The following is a 25932-nucleotide window of genomic DNA, read 5'->3' as shown; positions in this document are numbered from 1 at the left end:
ACAAATAAAATGGTGTAGGGTTGCATCCAGCAGCTTTCTTTAAACACCACTCTCTCAAATGATAGAACATTTTGCGTTGCTTGTAATTCAGTGACCTCAACATGGGAAATATTTCTTCCCTTGAAGTGTTTTGATGTGCCACTGTATATGCGATGTTCAAAGTATGATCAGGCGTTTCAAGCTCTGGAATAGAATCAGTATTGACATTATCATGAGTCTTTCTTTTTTGCATTTCACATAAATCCCTCTCATTCTCGGTTTCTGGACATAATGAAGCCCATGCGTCTTGAACATCTCCAACTAATTCGTACACTTGTTGAGCTTCATTTAACATCTGTTCGTTGGAAGCAAAACGTGTCCAATTTGTATCTACAATTTGTTTCACATGCTCTAATTTGTTAGATCCTTCTAAACAAACATAACCACTTTCGTAAAATGTTTGATACATGTCAAACCCTGGCGGCTTTAGATGTACTACTTGCCTGTAAGGTAGATACAACTGAAGAAGAGATTGATAATGTTTTTCAGAGTTCTTTTCTGTATTGAACCTCGGATACCGAATAACAGCTGGATCAGTTTTACATCTTTTTTGAACAAACCCTTTGTTATTCTGCAACATATAAACACCCTCGCGTTGCTTTTGGGGAATTTGTGACTTTGACAGAACTCTGTATTCAGAACAGAATGTTGCTAGACACATATTTGGAAAAGGTTCACAAACGGGTCTTTGTTGATAGCGATCAACAATGTTCGTCATCCAAATGTCATCTTCATCGTTCTGGTTCTCTGAATCACCGTCTTCCAGTTCAGGGATCTGTGTTTTGTTTTTAGTCAATACAGAGAGTGGTTTGCTCAACCTTGTCGGGTTTTCTCCTACTGGAACGAACACCACTTTTCTCGAGCATTCTCTCATTCTCAGATTGCAAATTCGAAAAACAGCCTCTTGAGCACTGACCTCCCGATTAGATAAATATGCCGATCCAATCTTTTTCATGGTTTCCTTTGCATTCATGTTTCCTTCCGAAGCTTCTATCTTTGTCTGTTTCAAAAGCATGCCCATTTCTCTCTCAGCTTTTGATATATAGGAGACCACATAGACAATACAACTGAAAGGATCAAGAACAAACTGTATGTCCATATTGGCATCCCAGCATTTAAGTAAATATGGATTATACTGATTAATCCACTGTTCTTTGGGGTTTCTCTTAAGGACAATAGTTTGTTTCGCCGTCATCAACTGAAACGCTTCTTCATAGAGCTCTTGTGTGATTTTAAGATCTTTGAAAATGTCTGTTGTTGTTTTATCAACATCAAAATCATCGGCTTGAATTTTTTCCCAAACATTCTGTAAAACATTCCTTGCCTCTGATCTTTGTAGCTTTATTTCATCATCTGCAACTTCGACTTCAGCTTTTGATGTTTCCTCAGTTGGTGATGAAATGAACGTTTTGCTTGATGGCGGTCTGGGGAAATTAAATCGACATTCTTTCCCACCTTTTCTACACGACTTAGAATGGTTTTTACTGTGTTGCTGGACTTGGAGAACAGCATTGTGCAACTTAAAATCTTCCTCTCCGCTTGGAATGGAGCATGTGATATATTTGTCAATAAAATCACACACTGTCTGCTTTCCGTCTTGCACTAAATTTGGGGCGTTTTGAACCCAGAACATACAATGCACATGTGGTGAACCCCTTTGCTGAAATTCTACTCGGTAAAAGTAGTCCTGAATTTTTCCAATGGGTTCTGCTGGGCTTAATATAACTTCATGAAGAAATACATGAAATCTGCGTTCAAACATGCGTGCAACAATTACGGGATTTGATTTCAACAATTTACTCTTTTCCGTCCAGTCTAGCTCATCCACTTTTCTGTCATCACCTTGCTGATGCAATAAGACATTAATAATTTCATGCCATCTGAATTCAGCCGAAGAGAATGAGCAAAACCAAGTCGGTATACCTAGCTGCCTTAACATTGCAAACAAGTCCTTTTGTACACTTTGCCAAAATGATGGTGTTCCACGTATGGGTTGAAGAAAGCGCAAAGCTTCATCAGATTTAAACATTTCTTTCAAAATCTCTGGATCATGCAACATATTCGCTGTAACTTTTGTCCCTTGTTTTGTTTTCACAGAAGACTTTCGAATCGATATTTGTGTCTTATCAATAACTTGATTCAGTTCTGATAGATATTGGCTGAAAAATATATAATCAATATCTTTCGCAAACCTACCATCAGCATTCATCAATCTGTTGTTAAAGTACTTTGCAAGTGTAATCCTCTTTTCTCTACTCTCAGTCCATGTGTTTTTCCCATTTGGGAATAAATGTGGAAAAGACTTTGCTTCATTTCCATCTTCTTGAAGCATTCGAACTGGATTTTTTCCCTCTGCTGGTGCTATGTTGTATATATCATTGAAATAATGATCAAGAACCTCCTGACCTATGTCAACTGGTTGTAGGCAAGTGTCATATTGAACTCCAGTCTGAAGATCTTGCTCTGAATCATTTTGTTCTGTTGTTCCCTCATTTTCAGCATCCAAAGAAGTTTCTTCCTTGTCCAAATCTTTGCGAATGCAGTCCTCTGTAGTGTCTATTTCTGAATACCAGCTATTGTGTTCTTTTAAATACCTTAATGCTTCTTGAACATGTAGTGGATTGACAAATTGGTATTCATAATGACCCTTGTACGAAAGTTTGCGTTTAAGCTTGACTTTTATTACCATATCTTCTTCTGCTCTTCTTGGCAGAGCTTCGACTTTCTTTGGGTCTGATGGAACACATACAACTGGGCCATATATAGCATTCTGACCTCCCCTTGGCAATGCAGCAACTTTCATAAATGGAATGTGCAGTGCTATTAAATGTTTTTCCAGTGTATTTAGATTCTCTAGCTCAACTGGTACATCAAACAGTTGCATGTTGTTTGCAGCACATTCGGCAGGAATTTGACTACTCATAATTTTTCGTTGGCATGTTTTGCATATCCAATGAGAGGAGAAAGTACAGTTTAGAGGACAATGTGCTGAACAAGTGTGTAGATATTTGTCAGATATGCATTGTCTTGCAACATTCCATATTGACTCTGATTTTTCTTTAAATGATTCCAAATCACATTTCTCCACCTGATTTTTAAATAGAAGTCGATGACATGAAGAACATGCATAACAAGGCCCCTCTGAAGCTTTCTTCTGGAAATTCTCCAATACATAATCAGTATCAACACATTTTGATGCATTAATATTTCTTCGTCTCTTTTTGCTTTGCATTACTTTTTCTTTGAGTTCTGGTTTCTTGTGATATCTTTCTTTTCCATATTCTTTCTTTCTCTGCTGAAAATCTTTGTCTTGGTACTTCAGTCTTAGGCTTTTTCTAACCTTTTGTCTAAAACCTTCATTAGTTTTATATTTTTTTGTGCTGTACTCAATCGATTTCCTTTTGAATGAGTCATTAGTATTGTACTTTTTTGTACTATACTCCCTTAGTTTCTTCTGAAAAACAACATCAGTTTTGTATTTAGTTTTGCTGTACTCTCTCATTTTTTTCTGAAATACTAGATTGTTTTTGTACTTTGATTTAGTTCTTTCTTTCAACTCTTCTTGATGCTTTTTATCTGTGTTGTACTTTTCTTTGCTCAATTCCTTTTTCCTCTCTCTATGCTTTACATTTGAGCTGTACTCTCGTTTGCTGTAATCCTTTTTCTGACTTTTGTGTTTTTCATCTGTTTCATACTTGTCCTTACTGTACCTTTTCAGTTTACTTTTAAAGCCTTCCATCTCTTTGTATTTTGTTTTCAATTTCATTAATTTGCTCTCTCTTTGGCTTTGATAATCAAGTTTCCTCTTTTGAAGTATATTTTCCCTAAATTGATTATTGTTTTGATACTGCTTTTGGAACCACAATTTCCTTCGTTTTTTATCCTGTTCACGACTTGAATGATCTGCAGATTCTTTAGTGTGCATCCTTTTCTGTGTTTTGATATTGGCGTTTACGACTTCGTCACAATTGCTTTCATTTCCATTTGGTAAAACCATTGTGTTTAACACAGACTCTACAACATTGTAATGATTTCCATTGACATGATTAAGATAAATACTTCCATCTATTGGTGAGAATAGTCTGTCTACAAGGCTGCCTGAATATTTTTTCCATGCCCAATCAGAATATGTGAAAATGTTGACATTCAACATGTGTGACATGGCTATTATTTCAAATTCAGTTGCCCAAGTACCAACACAACTCATACTCATTAAGTAATCTTCTAATGATTGGCTGGGTGATCTTAAAAGTCCTTTGAACAAAGCCTTGTTTTGTGTGACATGTGTACACATTTTAGACCTTAAAATTTCATGCGATTCCTCAGAGCCTGAGAGGCATACTGATAAAGCTCGAAAGAAGCAATTTCCATCACCCAAAACTATTTTGCATTGAAGAGGTGACCTGGCTGTATGTGGTTTTTTTCCTTCGCTACAAAGTTTCTTTGCTATAAACGGGATTTGCAGGTTTGAACAAAGCGTTAGCTTGGCATTTTCTGACAACTGATGAAATTCTGTTTTAGGAGTTTTCTCTTGTTGAATGTAAACAACATCACAAGACATTAGATTATGTGCTTGAACTTGTTCATTCTCAACATTTTCTTCAATACCATCTTTCTTGCAACACATTCCTGTTATTTCACATTCTATAGCATTAGAAAAACCCATAGAAAGTGCCAATTCAATAATGTGCATATGAACTTCATCAACTGTTTTAACAATTTTACAAGTGCTTTTCCCATTTGCAGACATTCTTCCTGATGATGTTCTAGAATGAGAGTCAAACAGAAAGAAACCGTTGCTTAAAACACCACACAAAAATGTATTGTCTCCAAAACATATAAAACAGCCATCTGTGTTTTCAAGACTGCTTTGTATTGCTTCTTTCAATGGTTTAGCATTAAACTGACTTAAATCTGGCATTTCCTGCTCCATTGATATGGGTATCAAAGTGGCAATTGATTCAGCAAATGACATCGAAAACAATTCTGAATGGATATCAAGATTCCTTGGGAGGTCTGATATAAGCAAGTAATGATGTCCAATATTTGTGTATCTCTGCAATGTATCATACAGTTCATTTCCAGTTGTCAAAATTTTGTCCATGTCTGATGACTGCCATAAATGGGCTGGTTTATTTTTATGGTATGATAATGCTGATAAGCAATTTGGAACACATTGTAATCCAGCATTTAATCCAAACAAGTCATTTGCCTGATGAAAGTTTCCCTGAACTGAGGTATACATGTTATTCATTTGCATCTCATCATTTGACTCCATCAATTCAACTGCAGATGATTTCTTTGCAATTTTGCAGTAACTTTTTGAATCTGTGACCTTGTCAGATGTTTCATTTTCAATCACCATGTTAGACTTTTCAGTTTCTGTTACCAAGTCAGACTTCTCATTTTCTGTTACCCAGTTAGACTGTTTTGTTTTTGTTACCAAGTTAGACATTTGAGCATCTTTTTCCATAACCATACTATCTTGCATTGATAGAAATGGTTGCGTCTGATCTGCAAGGCATGGCGCTAAGCCATCATTGTGCCAGGGTACCCTCAGAGGAGTACAGACCGAATCAGAGACAGATACTTCCTCAGAAGTACTCAATGAAACGGAATCAGAGATCGGTGTCGTACACACGTATACGGTACTCAGACTTCCCTGGGGAGATGCAACCCCCAGGGCATTTGAATGAATCTTTTTCTCTCTAAGAGAAGCCTGATTCTGGGCTAAGGATCTTTTATCCTTTTGTAACAATTCTGTAGTCAGACTCTCTACATCAGTAGTGCAGGACACCTCATGAAGCCTCTTCTCTCGTTTTCTTTCTCTCTGTTTAAGCTTGATGGCTTTCAGGTTTGTTTTCTTTTTCTTCGGCATCTGGAAATACATTCATATCTAATAGAACAATGTATACAGCCTTGAATTCAAAGTAGCAAAGGTTATACTTGTGGTACAGGTCTGACCCTCGTTTTATTACATCAGCAAATGGATGCCACTTTTTATTCAAATAAATGAACCAATTGGATTATGTGTCCCATACACCCCTACACGGTTACAATGGTACTGCTCTTTTGCAGGGCAAATTTATATATTTTGCCTTAGTTTTACTAGGTAGATAATTTAATGACAAATAAAACTATTGACTTTACTTAATATTTTGCCTACGTCGTTTTGACCTGCAAAATAGCATTACCACAGTCACCCTGAAGGTATCTATTTCATGTAACAGAATTAAAATTAAAGAACAAGAGGTCCACAGGCCACATCGCTCACCTGAGCAACAATAGGCATGATAAAATCAGCTTCATGGAGTCATGAAACAAAACATCTGGACAATGTGGTACAATACATGTAGATCCTATACAAAAAAATATGTTTCCCACTGGATATTCTTATATTTATAATGAAGTCCCTTTTGTAACAGGATGATTTTGTAGTCAGATCACATTCAGCATTGCAGTTATCAAAAAGACCCTTAACAATTGTCTATATACAGGATGTAAACCTACATCAAACTCTGAACCCCTTGTAAGGCCCAATAATCATCCAGGGGCCATAGTTTAAACAATTTATGGTAATATATACTTATAATTGTTATCCAATCCTTATCAAATTGAAATCTCAGAAATTATCAGTAAAACCAGGGACATAAATATAGAAGTCTCCAGTAATTTTAAACAATCCATAAATGACAAATTCCCCCATAAATATTTTACAGCTGTATTTTTAAGAATTATGATCATGGCTGCATTCAAGATCATAGCAGCTACTAGCGTTGTCAAATCAATTAGAAATCATAATCGATTAATCAGCAGAATCAGTTGACCATTAGTCCATTACCAACTGATTATCAGCTAATAATCTAATCGGAAATGAATTGTATTATATTTATAAAATAGGGTCACTAAATTTCATGCTATGGTTTAATTTAAAATTAAGAAATGGTATTTGCAATTACTTTGAAATTTATAAGAGGTATGCTGTATTGTTTTCCATTAAGGAGGCACAATGGTAGACAAATTAACCATCAGATGTGTGTAAAATTTTTTGGTATGATTTGTTTAGCTATTATTTTGTAAAGAAGTAATCTGTAAAACTTATCTTTTAAATTGGGTATTTTTCTAAATTTGTAAATAAACGAGATCAGTACTGTCTAAAGATGGCTACAACCATCAAGTTGTCTTAGAGTGTTACATATCTTTTGAGATTAAAAAAAAACAACCACCAGTTTGCAACAGTTTTCATATCAGGTATTATCTAAAACAACCACCCATCCCCCGGGGCAGACAGATACTCTCAGAGTTTCTGAAAACCAAAAATTCTATCAGTCATTCGGACTGATGACTTAGCATGTTCTACCAGTTCGAAACAAATTTTATCAGTCCAAATAAAACAGATATTAATGTTACAGTAGTTGTTCAGTGTTATGTAATTACTCTGTTTCTAAATAATAGTGCCAATCTTTAATTAATTTCTGTTCTGTTTCTATTAATGACTCTTTACAATTTATCTTATTCTTTCCTCGTTTTTATTCTGCTCCATTTCAGATGTTTGAGTAGTGTATGTGCCACAAAATCACGATTTTTAGCTGCTGTACTGGACTGGTTAATTTTCATTAAATCTTAACAAACATATTATCTTATACAATCGAAAATTAATGGAATCAAAAGTGAGAGTTGATTCATGAAACGCCAATGATTGACCCGTCTCTATAATATGAAACAAGTCATGCCATTAACCTTGCTACATTTCAACAATTTCGTGCCGTTGTGGATTAAAATATCTTCATACTTTTCTTTATTCTCAATCCTCACATAGCTTTTAGCCTCGTACAAACAGAAAAGTGATGGACAGCGACCACGACATGATTCTATATCAGTGTAAGATAAGCGCTCAGAAGAAACTTAAATTTAAACACTCCCTAAAGCGTTTTGAAGATTACGACTAAAAGACAAGAACGGAGCATAGAAACATGCTTGTGAAAATGGAACATACCGGTCACACAGACCAGTTATATATGAAATGCTATCGGACATTTTGATTTTCTATCAGTTTTGCCGGTAGGACTGGTAGTTTTCGGAAACTCTGAACTCTCCCTGTAGGCATTTAAAGCAATATGAGCTGTATTTTTTAGAAATTTATTTTGCTGCAAAAACCTGCTAGTATGATAAGTCTGCCTGTAACTTAAACTTTTATGATAAATAAGATTTTAAAAAATCATTAATTTTTGTCATGAGAAAGATTTCCCTTATAAGGAATATATAGCAGATCAATATTTGTACAGGACGACAATAATTCAATTTTGCTCCAATTAAGGCTTCTTAATGGCTTTTCCCACAAAAACAGAGCTGACAGAAATTTTAAAACCATGATATTTTTTGTCATTTTAGTACAAAATAACATTTTCTTCAAAAAAAAATTTCAACATGAAAATTGCAGCTCATATTGCTTTAAAAAAAAACAACTATTGAAAGCTTCTCTTGTATTACACACTTCTCCTGTTCCATCTTGGAAGATGTTGTCAACATCTACATTTATACTAAAATCATTTTACATGTACTGCTTATCAGTGATTTTGGTTGGCCAAATACTACTTTAGGCCATTGCAAAGTTTTTTCTTTGTTTAGCGTCCACCTAAAACTCAAAAACTTGTCTTTCTATCAGGAAAAAAAACCCAAACCTTAGAAAAAAAACCCACAACTTCAAAGGTTCAACAAAATAAAATTTGTTATATATTTTGAAGTATTTTCTTCATTTTGTAACAAAAAAAAACAAATACCCACTATATGATTTCCATTTTGAATGTTGATATGTTTGATTTCTGATCTGGATTTAAAAATGCGATCCTGAGCCCGACACATGAAAAAGAGATCTAATTTTATGAACAACAGTTGTGTTTTTTTTGTTTTTATTTCAAAACCAATCTGACCGCGGACGCTAAACGTAGAAAAAACTTGGAATGGCCTTACTATTATCTAAGTCTATTTGTTTATTCAGAAAGTTTAAAAACTTTTTTTGTTTCGAATGATAAATATACTTGCATAACTTTGATCATACAACATCTTAATTACATTATAATCAATGAATAATCCCTAAATATGACAAACAAAGGAAGATAACTCCGTTATGAAGAAGCAAGTGAAGATCACCCCATTAACTGTAATACTATATACTAAATATTTTTGAGGATTATCAAATTTATTTCCAATGTAAAAATTTGACCCCCCCCCTTTTTTTTTTTTTATAGATTTATCCTTTTTTATTTGAATTTTAAAGATTTTTCCCTATATATATAACACTATCTGAGAATGCTTTCACTCAAGTAACAGCTTTTCTGCTCAATTGATTTTCAAAACTAAGATATTTCTCTTTACATTCCTATGTAAAAACTTGACCCCCCCAATTGTGGCCCCATTGTACACTACCTGAGGATGATTCCAAGCAAGTTACAGCTTTTCTGGGCAATTGGTTCTAGAGAAGAAGATTTTTAAAGACATTTCTCTATATATTCCTATGCAAAAAGTTTGACCCCCAATTGTGGCCCCACCTAACCCCGGGGATCATGATTTGAACAAACATGAATCTACATTACCTGAGGATGCTTCAACGCAAGTTACAGCTTTTCTGGCCAATTGGTTCTAGAGAAGAAGATTTTTAAAGATATTTCTCAATATATTCCTTTGTAAAAATTTGACCCCCAATTGTGGCCCCACCGTACCCCCGAGGACCATGATTTGAACAAACTTGAATCTACACTACCTGAGTATTCTGTCATGCAAGTTACAGCTTTTCTGGCCAATTGGTTCTAGAGAAGAAGATTTTTAAAGATACATGTATTTCTCTATTTATTCCTATGTAAAAATTCGACCCCCAATTGTGGCCCCACCGTACTTCTGGGGATCATGATTTGAACAAACTTGAATCTACACCACCTGAGGATGCTTCCACGCAAGTTACAGCTTTTCTGGCCAATTGGTTCTAGAGAAGAAGATTTTAAAAATACACCATTACTTTTTCACTAATTCAAAATTATTTCCCCTTGAAAGAGGGTGTGGCTCTTCATTTGAACAAACCTGAATCCCCTTCACTTAAGGATACTTTATGGCAAGTTTGGTTGAAATTGGCCCAGTGGTTCTTGACAAGAAGATGAAAATGTGAAAAGTTTACAACAACGACGACGACAACGACAGACAACGGACAAATTGTGATCAGAAAAGATCACTTGAGCCTTTGGCTCAGGTGATCTAAAAAGTACCAAAGTACTGACGGGAGTTGATTTTATTCATTATTATTAATTTTAAAATCAACGAGATGTTATTTTGCATGGCAAGTAGTTTCTAATATGTATTTGAATGACGCACATTTTCATAATATGAATTCTCAAACTTTTCTGACAAGAATTTAAAGAAAACCCCATATGATTAATTCCATCAAACTATGTATCATTAATCGAAATATTTCTAAAAATTGAACACATGTCTGGATCCGAGCAATATTGAACTCTAGTCTTGTTCAACCAGACGCTCGGTAGTTTCCGTTAATCTCTGACTACCAAGAAAGACTCTTTGTTTGTTGGAGATTTATGGATACAGCCAAGCGTCTGGTTGAACGAGACTAAATTGAACTCTGGCAAAGGAATACATACGACTGCAAAAATATCTAAATTGTTCGTAAAATCTGACTTTTTTTAAGGTATATATAAATATGTTTCCCTGAAAATTAATGGTTCAACATACAATACAGCGAATTTATATGTTATTTTCAAGATTTAAGTCTTGTCAGCGGTGATGATTGGTATGGGCCCAAACACTGTTTCACTTTGCCTGCAGAGTAACTGCATTGGAGAGTTGATTAAAATAAACTCCTAAAAACCATTCAGGAATTAATCAGTATTAATGCTGCTTGGTCCAATTTTTTATCAAATTTTGTGTTAGCTCTTATACAATGGTTATGCTAGTAAGTATGTGTATAATAATAGGCAATGCAGTATTTACTTCAGTCAATTAAGCTATATTTCAATGAAAAAAATTATGTTCAATATTTTGTTTACAACAGAAACTACATAAAAGGGCATCGTGTTAATTCCCCCACATTAAATATGCCCCTGACATCAAGGCAGATATGATTGTATTGTTGTTTTATGACTTTGACATTGCTATAAATAAAGATCATAAAGTTTAATTTTGGTCAATCAAAAATTTTTTTAAAGACATGTATGTTTTGTTCACTAATATTTCTTTAGTTTGTTTTATTTACAATCTATGCATAACATGCGGATTGATTTCACCCAATTATTAGCGGGACAACACCCAACAGTTCACTTTTCTACACATTCCTGTGCTACATTTTGGTTTCTTTTTGTATAGCCATAAAGAATTTTTTTAATTTACTATGAATATTTCTAACTTTGAAAGGAGAACAATTCTGTTAGTGTAAATGAATGAAAATCTACAACTTTCTAAGAAAATTAGTTTGAAAAATTATTTGATACTGAACTGCAGCTTTAAAAATGTTGCTCTTTTAGGGCAAATGCAGTCAAAGTTCTAAAAGTTTTGAGGCTATGTATAACTTTTTATGTGTTACCAAACAGCTACCTCTTAAATGGAATGTGCAAAGAAGAACAGATCTGGTCAACATGATGATTGATTGGTAATAATTCAGCACAATGTGAAGTAATCACAACTAGAACTGTCCTAATGGGACTAATACCCCCGCAAGGCTAATTTCAAATGGGACAAATTATTGAATTGAACAATAAAGGTTTGGAACACATACAAAAAAAAATATTCTAGAATTGTAAAAAAAAAAAAATTAGTTAAAGAAAATTTAAAATCAAAATTGTCAGAATTTCACTGTAAATACATATCTATAACAGTAATACATTTACAAATGTATGTATCTAATGATATATTTTTTTTAAAATTTAATTGATTTAAAGAGAAACCAACAAAATGACAATAACCCCTCCCTTTGCAGTAAATGGAAATACTGGTAGCCAAGCAATGCTCTTCTGTTGATAAAACTTTCAATATCTTTCTAATAAGAGTCTTGACAGATGCAATTAGTTGTTTCAAATTTTCCTCACTTTCTCCTATGGCACCAATGGAACTCCATATCAGAAAATTGATCCCATAGGACTTTGATTTTCTTTGATGAGCTTGCTAAATTTAATAAACTCCCAAAACATTACCATAATTACCATACTATGTAAAAATATGTAAAAAAGAAAATTTAATATTACAAACAATTTTAAAATTGCCAAAACACTACAATCATATCAGTAATTTTGAATTTCATTTAAATTAATGCCCAATAGGGTCACTTCATCAATGTACTTGACAAATAAATTTAAACAACCTCTAAAAATAGTTTAACTTCTTTAATAATAATGATATTATTTATTTCCTTATGATAGAACTTTTGGTTTACATGAAACAGTTTTAAAATGGCCCCAAAACCATCACCCACTTTACAGATTTACAATTTCCCCTAAACACATGCCCTATCTGAACCATGGCTCAGATAATGGCTCCCTTGGGACAAATGAATTCAGCCACACTTGTCTTTGATGTTCTTATTAGCTCCTAAGAATTTATCATTGACAAACAAAAACTTTGCATTGTCAGTTGATAGAATACTTATAAAAAATAATTTTTTTAAGACATAAAGACAAAAAACCTCCATCTGGATGTATTATATAAATATATTTTAGAGTGTTTTAATACTATTAATTAATTAATAAAATCTGTTAGGATTACCTCCCTTACTTTTCAACATTAGTGTACAATATATAGAATAAGGAAAATAAAAACTGTCATAAAATCATTAATTCTTGTCTGATCTTAAAAAAAATTGCAGGTGCACATCTTCAGATAGTGTTCAACATATGTACAAATTTTCAAACTGTTCCATGCAGTAATAAAAAATTCTATAGGGGGACAAAGTTGCGTCTACAGACAGACGGACAGACAGACGGACAGGGTGAAACCAATATACCCCCCTAAACTTCGTTTGCGGGGGTATAATTATACCTGTCCCATTACACACAAGGTGTCATACAGTTACTCAAACAATAGAAATGCATATTTTCCTTAAAATTGCTAAAAAGCAGCAACTTTTTCTGCTCTGGGTTGCTTCTATTAAAGCTGACATGAATTCATAAATACACATTATTTCCCTTTTATCTCAACTACCACCATATTATTTGTCAAATTCTTCTGTTCTGCTCATCACTACACAACCCCTATATAAGACCAAGTGCACTATTCATATTTACATGCTTTCAGGTATTTCATTGACCCGAACACGTTACAATGGAGGTAAAAATTTGAAGAAATGTTTTTTGAACATAAATAAACAGACAACCTGCAACCTGCACTGGTAAGGAATATCCAACAAAAGACGAAACAAAATAGAAAAAAAAACCAAGCATACATATTTCAAAAATCTTTGATCATCGTAAGAACTTTCCTGTGTCATACCATTCATCGAACATGCGCAAACCACACACTGTAGAGGATCGTGCAGGGGCAGCATGGACTTTTGAAAATAAAGAGTTCATGTTGAAACTGATAAAATCAATGTTATGTTGTTACTCTCTTAAATTTACTATCACTTATATACTGTCTCTAGTGTACTGCAGCCAAGGTCTACGAAAAAAATGAGGACGTTATACTTATACATTCAGTAGGAACGACACACGCATTTGATATGCATGCGAAGTTAAGCAGCACTGCTCTATCTGTGCAAGATAATGTGAATACATTGGAAATTCTTTCACAGAAAAAAAACAATCATTTATGTTTTATTGATAGTAGTTAATTCTTTTTTACAAACATATTAATATATAGTGTGTGTAGTCAATACATTAAGATGTCGGTGCAACATAAATGCCTTAATCGGAAAGCTATTGACTGTAACTTTCTTGGTCTGTATATTTACACCAGTAGCAGTTGAGGAGTAATTAAAACTTATATGGCAACCAAACTTTTTATAAATTCATGTCAGCTACAACACAGTAGAAATATTATAAAGGTTGACAGTACCATGAAACTTTTTGTCTGTTTGACAAAAAAAGAAAAATTGCATAAAAGTACCTTAAAAAACCTACTTCAAGGCCATTACGCCAAAGGTTTTAAACCGGGTGGTTTACCTCAGGTAAGTTAAGGTAGGGGTGGAGTCTATATCAATATAGATGTGAAGCCCCTAGGGAAACTCACTCGCTTGTTTATACATGTCTATATACACAGGGTGTTAAAATGCTCTCAACAGAGTTTTTTCGATGATCTAGAAAAATATCGTATTTATATATGTACTTCAAAAAGCAAATTGTCGATTGTTGAGATGAATATAAAGGCATGAAATAACCATGTGCGACATGGCCGAAATCTTTCATTTGTTTAAATAAGTTTCTGACGGGATCTGAGAGAGTTTATCGCAATGTTTTATGCAATGTTATCATCATACTGTACTCAAATACTAATGCAACATTTATACAATATACGTTTGTATTACCTCTCCGAACAGCTGCTAAAGTGCACGATTCTACCTGCTGCGCATGTTCCAGAGTTGTCAGTACTTTTTCTTTTCCGGTTTCGGCTCGTGAAAATTCTCAAAGAAATATGATAACTAAAGTTATAAATTGTGGGCCCAATATTTGATTTAATTTAAATCTGTATTCTCAATTATTCACAAACATCTTTATTAATAAAAGAAAGTTCTCATAAATGATTGGCACCACGTGATTTTGAAAGACTGCAGGTGATCAGCGCGTTTTGTGTGGTACATAAACCAAGTACGAGTAATTTTTTAATTCATATCTTTCACAATTTTCAAGAGCAGAAAATTTAATTTAGTTTTATCGATGTCCACAGTAGTTTCTTTTGATTATAAAGACATTGCGTTTTATGGTCACGGTATCCATCAAAGGACAAAAGTTAATTGCACGATCGTCGCAAGCGCTAGACATGGTATACACAGGACAAGTAAACGAGTGTCAATCATTTTCTAACATCCAATCTGGGCCCCCTCAACTCAGTTGATTGACAGGGGAACACTGACCAGGTAAATTTGAAGGCGTTGCTTATTTTCTCGGCTTTTAAGGTAGGTAACAAGAGCCATATAGGTAAATCAAGCTACTCAGCTAAATCATGTGATTGCACAGGACCTGTTCATGGTGCACGTTTTCAAAAATGCATATTTAGAATATATTCATTATATGTTATATAAAATAACAGGATATATATATTAATCAATGTCAATAAACATCTTCAGTTTAAAAAAATGTATTGACACCCAGATTCAACCACAACGAAATAAATTTTGCAGTATGTTATCCGAGTAATGGACGAGTTTATCGCTGAATAAAGGGTTACAAGGCCATTTTACAATTTTTCGGGGTAAACGGACAAAAAGTCAAAATTTTAACTGCATCATTGTACAACGTGTAAACCTAATATTGTCGACGTAGTTTTCAAGATACGTGCCCGAGGAAAACACACAGTCAACAATGCGTAACCGCCAAAACAGAACGTGAAAAGTCAAAACACTCAAAGCAACATTTTGTTCCAATATTTGCTACCCATTTACTCATAAAACACTTACAGCTGGTGATATTCAACTTCGCACAGATGATTCTCTCTATCTCCTTTCTTCGTATTAAGTATAGGCTACCACAGAGAAAGCATCAACATGTTCAAAGTAAATTACAAAACGAGTTCATAAGACTGACAAACTCTCAGTCTCACTAGATGGCGCTTTTTTAAAAATTGAGGTGCTACTAGTAACGTGAATAACACGAAAACCTTATTTATATTAATTTCATTGATTACGAGGAGCGTTTTATTGAACGCTGTTCTAATTTATAGCATAGAACATATTAAATTATGTCAATACAATTTTAAGAATTATCTTTAACATGTGGTTGGTTTACTGACCGATCATCGATCACTGCACTAAGTTCGGTGCAGTTCATAACATGGCATGTAAAGAAGTAACATACGGACTTATTATCATAAAAAAAAAACAAACAAACAAACAAAAAACCGATAAATGAATTTGTGATGACCACAAAATCTATTTCTTTAAAATTTCATAGCCATTGCCTGTCATTGCACACGTAAAAAATGGTAAGTAAAATGTAAAATTTTTGTGTCATTAGCGGATCCACACCCCTCCTCGACCACATGTAAGGGATGAGTTATGTAACCATACACACAAAGCTAACGGGAAGGATATGGATTTAGAATGCAATTGCATTTATGATATGACAATAGTTTTCATTTATACCATGTGCCCAAACATTAAAAGGGGTGGAGGTGAAAAGATTAAATTAAATTTTAAAGTTTGTTTTCATAAATGAACTTTTAAATTTGCAAATATCCATAAACGTGTTGGAAAGAAAAAATTGGACACGTAAACGCATTTTTCTGATAATGTGTAGCATTCCAACTAGTCAGAATCAACGTTTATGCGTCTTGTTTCACTTTTAAGCACAAGCAGGTGCCGTTTATTTGCCAGATTGCCACGAGTACTGGTCTACATGTATTACTTTTTACCCTCTTATTATGCAATACATGGACACAAAAACAGTTTTATGAGATTAATAAGATCACAAACAACATTTTTCTTAGCGGTACCATTATTGAAAAATTTACCGTTTTAGAGTTATAAAGCAAAGAATTTTAAGGGATCTAGATCCCTAATTTAAGGGGCCAGCCCCTTTTTCATAATACCGAATGAAAGCCCTTGGTATTTTGCATAACTTTTGTTCTATATGTATTTAGGAAATATTTAGGGCTAAAAAGTTATGGTGGAAAAACATGAGCAAAATTTAACATTTTTTAAAACATAAATTTCGATTTGATTTTGTTAGTAGTATACATAGGTTGATAAAACAAATAAAACTGAGAGGACAACGTTCAAGGTGTCTACTTTGAAGATTTGTAATTTAAAACTTCTTTCTACCGACCATCTCGGAGCCTTTGCAGGTACACGAGACCCATTAAAAAAATATTTAAAGGGGAATAACTCAAAACCGGAAGTACCGATCACAAAATCCTTTTAGTCATAGTGAGCTATTGACATTTCCAATGTACCCTGAAAATTTGAATAAAATCGGATAACAAACAAGCGAGATATTAAGGTTTAAAGAAACGTCTAGAAGAAAAAGAAGAAGAAAAATAATAATGAAGAATTTCCAACAGAATCAGTACAAGGTCTTCCGTTGGAAACGGAAGACCTTAAAAATAATAATGAAGAATTTCCAACAGAATCAGTACAAGGTCTTCCGTTGGAAACGGAAGACCTTAATGATTGAATGGGTAACATATTTCATCATAATCCCCTTGAATGCATGGTCAAAGATATTCCATGTCCAAGCTTGGATCCTAGACTATCCTCAGGTGAGCTAAACATTCAAATGTCAAATCTGCCTCTCTCACTGACAGAATAAATGTGGAATACATAAATATAAATACATAATCACTAGCATGTTACAAACAGATAAAAACCTAAGGCACAGCTATTCCTACAAGGGTTTGTGCAGATCATCAAGTCTGTAGTAATATTTAACATTTAACTGCCTTGGATTTGCTAGAGTAATATAAAATTCTACTAAGGTTCTAAATAATGAAAGCAGTAAAATTTACTTTAACAAAGACTTAGCATGATGTTGCTTTGACTGTATCAATCCTCACTTAGTTTCTTCAAGTCCTAATATGTGCCTCTTTGTACAGTATCCATTGTTCTGTTGGAACAGGAATTCTTGTTTCCCAAGTTGTTGATACAAAGCTATCAAAATCTGGTCACATTACTTCTTGGTTTTGGACTTGTACAGACAATTAATACATAGCGTGTTGTTGGTGAGAAAAGCTGTCAAAATCCGGGACGACCTGAGAAGACGAGGGCTCGGTCCTTGAGTAGTCTGTGATGATGTCCTACAAAAGTCAAAACATGGGGTAAAGATCTAGTGACTCCAGACTAACAGTCCACACAGGGTTGTCTTCTCTTTTTAATTTTTTTTTTACCATTTTTCATTTTTTTTCAGACAATGGCCAGAACTTTTATGATGAAGATCATATATAAGACATTATAAATTTAAAATACGTCAAATTATATTCAACAGTTTTATGATAACTCCTTGCCTCAGGAATTGTGAAGAACCCAGTGTCATCGTATGGCTCCTCTTGTTTCCCTTTGTAGTGCAGGAATGGCGAATGGACCGTGGGTGGAGGGGAGTTCAAAAGGTCATCCAGGAACAGCCCTGGAACCACTTGATTGACCTCCGACAGATCTAAAACCATACCATTCTCATTACTTAACATCTGCTTGATACGAATCTTATCTAATAATTAAAATAATTCTAGCTATTTATAAAGTATAGTTTACTATATACATGTACTTCTACAAAATCATGATAACTTAATATTATTTAAAAACTAACTACAACCACTCCCCTTTTCCCAATCAACAAAAAATAAAAAATACCCAAGAGGGATTATCATAGACTGTCCATTTTACTGACCTTGACATATTTCACACTGACCTTGAGGCTGGCTGACATTGACCTCCTGACTGCTCCAGCTGCTGACCTCTGATTGGCTGTTCAACAAGGTCGCCATGCTTACGTAACCTTCCTGTCCCTGGTCAGTCCCCCGAGTTACAGAGTACCTCTTCTCATCCAAATGACAAAATGACAGATAGTCCCTGTATAACATGGTAGTTTTAAAATAATTAAAGGGAGATTTCTGGAATACTGTGTTTTTATCAATATCAATATACAGGGAAATCAATTTTCATGAATTGAGTGAAAACTTTCTATAAGGTGGATTTCAATATAACAGACTCTAAGTTTGACAGACTGTTACCATACCTGGCCATTCCTGGCTGTGACTCCATGCCATGCAGCTCCAAGTCCTCTGGGTTTCTTTCATCATAAAAACTCCTTAGAATGAGAAATAAATGTCATGAATAGTATGAGAAATTTCAAAAATTACAATTCATATCAGATAATATCTTTTGTCTGAAACATATTTTATTATTTCTGTATTAGTTCTGTAATTGTGCATGTCCTATCAGCCTTGACAATCACTAACCAGTATAGGTTACAAACTGGGGAATTTTAAGCAGTGACAATTATACAGACTGCTAGAAATTTACATACTTCTCTAGTTGTCGTCGACATTTCTTCTCCTTGGTCTCCCGCTTGTCTTCAGACATACTTCTACTGCGACCTCTGAAAAGAATATCAGCTAAATATCAACGGTTATATCTTATGTTATCACTATGTACACAAAATCTATCAACAATTTAAATCAATGTATTAAACACTATTATACAGAATAAAGAAAATTCTAATTACATATTGGGACAGACAGATGGAGGGACAGACAGCCAGACTGTTTTGCTGATTTTGTACCAGTAAAATTTACTACTGTAAGCAAGCCGACTCCTGCCTTACCTCCCCCTCCCTTCCTTGTTCCTCTGATGCAGCCTGCTTCGTCTGTGACTCGGAGTACTGTCAACAAAACAAACAGTTCATGTACCATGGTATATTTAAATATTATCGCGTTCACAGACTCAGATTTATTTAACTCAGAAGTTAGAGCACTGGCAGGATATTTCAGAGGTCCTGGCTGAGACGGGAATTGCCACCTGTTCAACCTTAATACTTTACCCTCTCTGATGGATTAAGAAGAGCAATATCTTCTCATATACCTCTGATTTTAATGTGATATGTCGATCTTACCTCTGGGTGGTTTATCTTACCTCTGGTTCTGCTGAGGTATATCTTGCTGGTCCTCTAGGTCCATCTGGTCAATGCTCTCTGTACAAAGGAGGTCCGAGAGACTTAGATCCCCCTCCCCCTCCTCCTCACACAGCCGCTGTAACAGAATCTGCCGTGTATCTGACCATCAAATGGTATACAGGAAACAAAAAGAGGGAGAATTTGGCATTAAGTGTTAGAGCTAAATTGTATGACAACCTGTATGTTCCCTTTTTTTTTTTTAAAGGTATATACCTAAAGTATATACTACATAGAATGTCAAAATTAAAAATTCAAAACTATAAAGTATACCAATGGTGTGAAAATATCTATACTAAATGTTTATCAAAAGTATCCTAAACACATTTCAAACCAAAATTAAAATATATTAAAAAATGCAATGAAATTTTTCAGAGCTATCAACCACAGGCAGAAATATATTGACTCAGAGACTTACCCCAGAGATGAGGGTAAATGGAGAATCGGGCACACCCTGATCTTCATGTTCAGGTAACTTTACAGGTGTAAAGCCTTTACTGTCAAACTGTACAGGTGTAAATCCTAGGTCATCCATCTTTACTGGTGTAAATCTCTTGTTATCAAACTGCATCTTTTCCATACAAAACTTCTTTTAGTTTTTGAGTTTTTTTGACTTACCATGTTTTATACCAGTCATGCTTTTGTCCCATAGGAAATTTGTTTTTATGATTTACATGTATAAACATGAGAGGATTAGACAGTATAGGCACTCTGCCTATGTAAGTCCTTAATTTCCACAGGACTACAAACCTATCTAAGGGTCTTGAAGGACTAAGTTAACCTACCTTTCTGATCACCTTTTTGAATGGGGACTTGGATTTGGGTGGTCTATCTGAGGAGGGGGTGCGGTCCAGGTTAAACCCACAGAAGGTCCTGATTCCCGGGGGTGGGCTGATGAAGTGCTGGGCAGGCTGGGTACTGCTTGCAGGAAACTGGGTGGCAGAAATTTATATATATTATTTCTTTCTTGGGTGTATAATACTGTGATTTCATCATTATTCATTGACCATTTCCTGTCTCAATCGACGAAATCACTGCTCATTGAAGTAAGACATGTGACAACAAATGTTATTGAAAAGATAGTTGTCCACGATTTACGTCTCCTTGAAACTATAAATTTTGATAAATCCATGAAAATTGATACTCACAAATATTCATGAAATCATTACATCCTAATGTGATTACCGTATTATTTACACAAAAGTACAACAACGGAAAAACAAAAGAGCATTAATAGCTCCTTTCATACCTAAAAACAGAACTACAAGAGTATAACTGAGGGAGGGATAGAGACCTTGATTGGAGTCAGGAAGAAGTGGTGCGGAACTTCCTGATCCATTCTCTGGACAAACATCTTGTTCTGCTGGTGTGTCACAGTTCCTGTACACAGAAATGTCTCGTTCCTCTCCGGTCCCACTGGAGTGGACGAGGGAAAAGCACAACAGGGTCGGGGGTCGGTGGTGTAGGTGGAGAGACCCTCGATCTGTGACACCTCCGGTCCAACCACTGTACTTGACTTGTCTGATGGCAGAGACAGAGGCACCACAGCATCCTTTTCCACCTGTATACAGGTATAAATATAACTCAGAAGAACCCAAATAGTTCAACATATAATGAGTCAGGCAGGTGATTTGCAAAGGGAAACAACTCAATTTTTATATGTTAACTTAAAATTGAAAATTGAGTTATTCCCCTTTTCAATATGTTCATAAAATAAATAAATGCCGCAGCAATTGACCTGATGTGGTCATACCTGAGAACTAATACAGGTATATTTACTTTTTTTTAAACCTAAATCATTGATTTTTCATAAAAATATTTGTTACTTTGTTCTCCCCTTTTTGACCTTTAGTCTTGACCCTAACCTTCGAGACATTGACCTGTTGGAGCTCAGTGTTCAGACACTCGGCTGGACACACCACAAGGTCAAACATCAATGACCTTTGACTGACCTTCGAGACATTGACCTGTCGGAGGTCAGTGTTCAGATACTCGGCTGGTAACACCACAAGGTCACACATCAATGATCTTAGACTGACCTTCGAGACATTGACCTGTCGGAGGTCAGTTTTCAGACACTCTGTTGGTAACACCACAAAGTCACACATGGAAGACCTCAGACTGATCAGCCCGGACTCCATGTCTGATGGAACATTACAACGACTCCTCTTCCGCTGAGTGTAGTTCCTGCAGATATCCAAATACAGGAATTATATTAATCTTCCATCTCAAAAGCAGCTCATAAAATTTATAAATTGCAGAGAGTTATTGTCTAAAATCATGTAGCATATTTAGAATAATCAGAAGGCATAATATGTTCAGAGAGCATACAAATTATTGGAAATCATTGAACTAATAATCTTTGTTACTGGAAAGTCTTCTGGGTGAATGTATTGGTGATGGAGCTCTATGAGCATCATTTGGAGATCATAAGGCACACTAAAAGTCACTTAGACACCTAAGGAACTTACTGGTGGTAGAGATCTATGAACTGTTAATGGAGAGTGTTTGGAGACATCTCCCTGGTTGTACAGTAATGGTCATTAAGAAGTGTTTTAGGAGAACTTACTGGTGGTAGAGCTCCTTCTGCTTGAGAGAGAACTGGTTCTTCAGGTTCCCTAGGTTGGCCTCTACTAGACCCTGCTCTGTTCTGTACAAAGCTGCCTTGTCTTTCATTTTTACTGAAATCAATTTTACATGTCTATATGTCATATTACCAGTAACTGAAATCAAGTTTTTACTTAACATAATTATGTCAGACGTTTTAAAATTCACATTTGATTTATAGTTGGGAAAATATACAAATCTGTTAACACTTACTCAAACAAAGCAAGTTAACATTTATATACCCCATTTCCATAAATATTCAGGTTTGTTAAAAATTTGTCCACTCTCATCCATTGTCAAACCTCTACCTTTCTGGTCCAGAATTTCTTGCAAAGTCCTCTCTAGATTCACAATATGCTTTTCTGTCTCTTGTAAAATGTATGCCTTTTAAAATCAAAACAGACATTAAAAAAACCCAGATTGAGCATAGATTATAGAAATTCTGTTTGAAAAAAACCCCATAATTTACGATGAAAACATTAATTTAAACTTTGAATAGCAAAAAACAGCAATAAAACAAACATCCTGTGTTGAAATATTAATTCATATTTTGAGCTGTTTTTTGATAATTTTACACCCTTGCCTTGGATATTTTCCTTTTGGACAATTTCTCATTGTTTGGGATAATTGTCTTCAGTGTTTCGTAGCACATGGCAACGCTGGCTCTCCACTTGGCATCAGACTGTCTCCTCCGGACTCGCATTGGTACGGATCCTCTGACCATGTCTTAAACAGATCTCTTAAACAAATTCAATAAGATTTCAAAAACCAATAGGTTTAGATATTATATTATTATATTATGCAAATTCAACACAAGTTTAGATGTAGCACATTAATATTACCTCTTCAGAAGAAGAATTTAGTACACTGAAAGAAAACTAATGATTTGCTCTAGGCCTCACCAATACATGTATATAATTTCTTGCTCGGCGGAGATTCAATGAAAAAAGGTACGAGCGAGCGATAAAATGATATTTTGTAGGCAAAATTTTTAAGGCAGTACTTGAATAAATTCTATAGGCAGTTATATTTTTTCTACTTGTTTCTGATTTCTAAATTAAAAACCAATGAAAATACGAAAAATAGAGCGGAAATAGAATAGAGAACAGTGCATAATTTCTTGGAAGTTGGAAATTATTTATAATATTACTTGTACAGTTTTATTAAAATACGAGCGCGCAGGGTCAAACGAACAAGAAATTATATTGGTGTGGCTCTATATTATGAAATGTGTAGAACTTGAAATAGCTGATCTCCTTGCTATTTGTTCATAAGGTAGCTAAATATTTCTTGACTTTGTGCACTAAGACTATATGCTTTTATTTCTATGAATCAAGATAATAATTCAAACTTAATAAATTGATATATTTAAAGTAGTCCGAGTATCGCACTACGTCATAATACAGATTTTACAATATTTGTTCAACTTTTACAAAGCGTTTTAGATACCCGGTATTGATTTTGCTCTACATCGCTGTTGTAAACAATGACACTAATAAGCAATTAGAACGGTAATATATGTATTCTATGAGAGATAGAAATGGTATATATTGAGAAACCCGATTCCGTTAAAGTAAAATGAAAAACGAAGTGTTTGATTAACCAGGATCTCAGGTATGCTTATATCTTCTTTGTTTTGATGCCCCCCCCCCCCCCCCCCCCGAATTTTTTTTTTTTACTAAAACCGGTTTAAATTTAGAGACAGAAGCTATTTCGAATTTATTCAATCGTCAATTAAATAATGTTTAAATGATATCTAACATTGTTGACAGATCTAGGCAGAAAACTGTAGCAAAATGTGATTTTTACGGATTTTTTCGTCAGGGTCTACTTGGTTTAGATCTTATATCGTGAAAAGTAATCCGTCAACATATAATTTATTTTACCAAATCTTTTTTCTAAGATGTCAATCTATAGAATAAACACCATGAATTTAAGTTTGAGTCCATAAAATAGTAAAAAAATTACCAAACGCGATAGTAGCATTGCATTTTTTGTATTCTATTTTGATACATAAGGTCCATAAAGCGTACTTACTTACAAAAATTTGCACAAAATTATTGATGAGATATGGCTTATATAAATATTTATACTCTATTTTGTATGTTCAGTTCTAATTTTCCCAAAATTGGTAATTATTTTTAGGAAAAACGGACATCTGGCAAATTTCAATAATTTTCGCAAGGGGGTACACCCGTCTAAGAGGTGATAACAAACAAACTAGCATGTAAACATGCATATTTTCTTTTGTGTATGTATTGCTAGAATGTATATTTATCATTTAAAGTTAATCTTGTAATGATTGAGCCCATTTAGTTCCGAGTATAGGACTACCTTAAAATGAATATTTTTTTCTGTTATCCAAATGCACTCTTGTACTGTTGTAGCTCATCTCAGCAATTACCGTCATAAAAATTATCGGAGTTTATCCATTCCATTAAGAAAGTGCTTATTTAAATAAAATACCCAATTTTTCCCTGGTTTTGAACACCAAATTCAATATATCGCCTTGTCCTGTTGTTGAGTGATGCTTTCAAATCTTCAAAACAAGTATTTCTGCAACTTTTGATCACGTGAATAGAGCTTCAAGGGCTCGCTAAATACCGAGAATATCCAGAAAAATCATATGTTCAAGTGCAAGAACTTCGTGTGGTGAAAGACATCATAAAATTATTATTAGAAATTGAAATACTACCTCCTACCAACTAAAATCATGCAAAATTCTTATTTTACAATATATATATTTACAATATAATATATTCTAAAATATTATTTCTGAAAACAGTTAAACATCGAACCCGATGAAATTCTTACGAGATAATGATTCGGATAAAGAACTTCTTTTTCAAATTATTATTTAAGCAGGTCAAAATATAAAAACTTTTAAATAACAATTCTAAAGGAGAAAGTGCATAAAAGTTTTCATCGAACAATACAAAACGAAATTAATATCAACGTTTCAATATGAGATAATTACATACAAAAACGGTGGTCATTGGTGTATCACTAGAAAGAATAATCTTACTGTGACCAGGCTACGCTAAGGCTCCGTAGGACATGTCATTTTAACGATAGAACATTCTATCTAATGTATCACTAGTAATCTATAAATGGATATTTCCTAATTTAAAAAACCCAACACATTTGTCTGATCATAAATTGCACTAAAACAGGCGAATACATGTAGCAAGGAGCATGGGGAGGTAGGAGTCGAGGGTGCCCCCCCCCCCCCCCAACTTTTTCTCGCAGCAAACATATTTTACTATTTCCCTTATAACATGGGATTTCATATTTTCAATTATCTTGCGTGGATTACATACAGGATAAGATGAATGAGAAATTGATAACATTGTTCCTAAATTTATATACAGAAAATTGATTTAATTGATGGAATTGCTTCCTACCCTCACTTCTATTGGGAGCAGATAAAAATTGCATGAAGTGAACGAAATTAACATTGAAATTGCAGTTTTCGATACTA

General features: G+C 34.4%; 1 protein-coding gene across 1 annotated transcript; it reads right to left on the bottom strand.

The window, feature by feature from the left end:
• Nucleotides 1–17354: 17354 nt before the first annotated feature.
• On the bottom strand, nt 17355–25058 carry LOC128155545 (uncharacterized). The gene is made up of 15 exons (XM_052817314.1): nt 24918–25058; nt 23035–23190; nt 22760–22835; nt 22414–22525; nt 21884–22031; nt 21139–21405; nt 20630–20776; nt 20263–20415; nt 19808–19923; nt 19500–19556; nt 19203–19274; nt 18912–18983; nt 18585–18745; nt 18184–18332; nt 17355–17976 (listed from the first exon to the last, which is right to left on the bottom strand). Exons 2-15 carry the CDS (start codon nt 23173–23175, stop codon nt 17881–17883), a joined length of 1767 nt encoding a protein of 588 aa, XP_052673274.1. The 5' UTR covers nt 23176–23190; nt 24918–25058; the 3' UTR covers nt 17355–17880.
• Between the last annotated feature and the right edge of the window lie 874 nt (nt 25059–25932).

The sequence above is a fragment of the Crassostrea angulata genome, chromosome 1 (assembly GCF_025612915.1).
Source record: "Crassostrea angulata isolate pt1a10 chromosome 1, ASM2561291v2, whole genome shotgun sequence".
NCBI lineage: Eukaryota > Metazoa > Mollusca > Bivalvia > Ostreida > Ostreidae > Magallana > Magallana angulata.
The sequence above is the reverse complement of the archived record's forward strand: the minus strand, read 5'-3'. Positions and strand labels throughout refer to the sequence as shown.

Coding starts and splice junctions, on each gene's coding strand:
- LOC128155545 (XM_052817314.1), bottom strand. CDS start 23,175: ATGGTCAGAGGATCCGTACCAATGCGAGTCCGGAGGAGACAGTCTGAT. Junction 18,746..18,911: donor TCACAGCCAGGAATGGCCAG/GTATGGTAACAG, acceptor CATGTTATACAG/GGACTATCTGTCATTTTGTC. Junction 18,333..18,584: donor CAATGTCAGCCAGCCTCAAG/GTCAGTGTGAAA, acceptor GTATGGTTTTAG/ATCTGTCGGAGGTCAATCAA.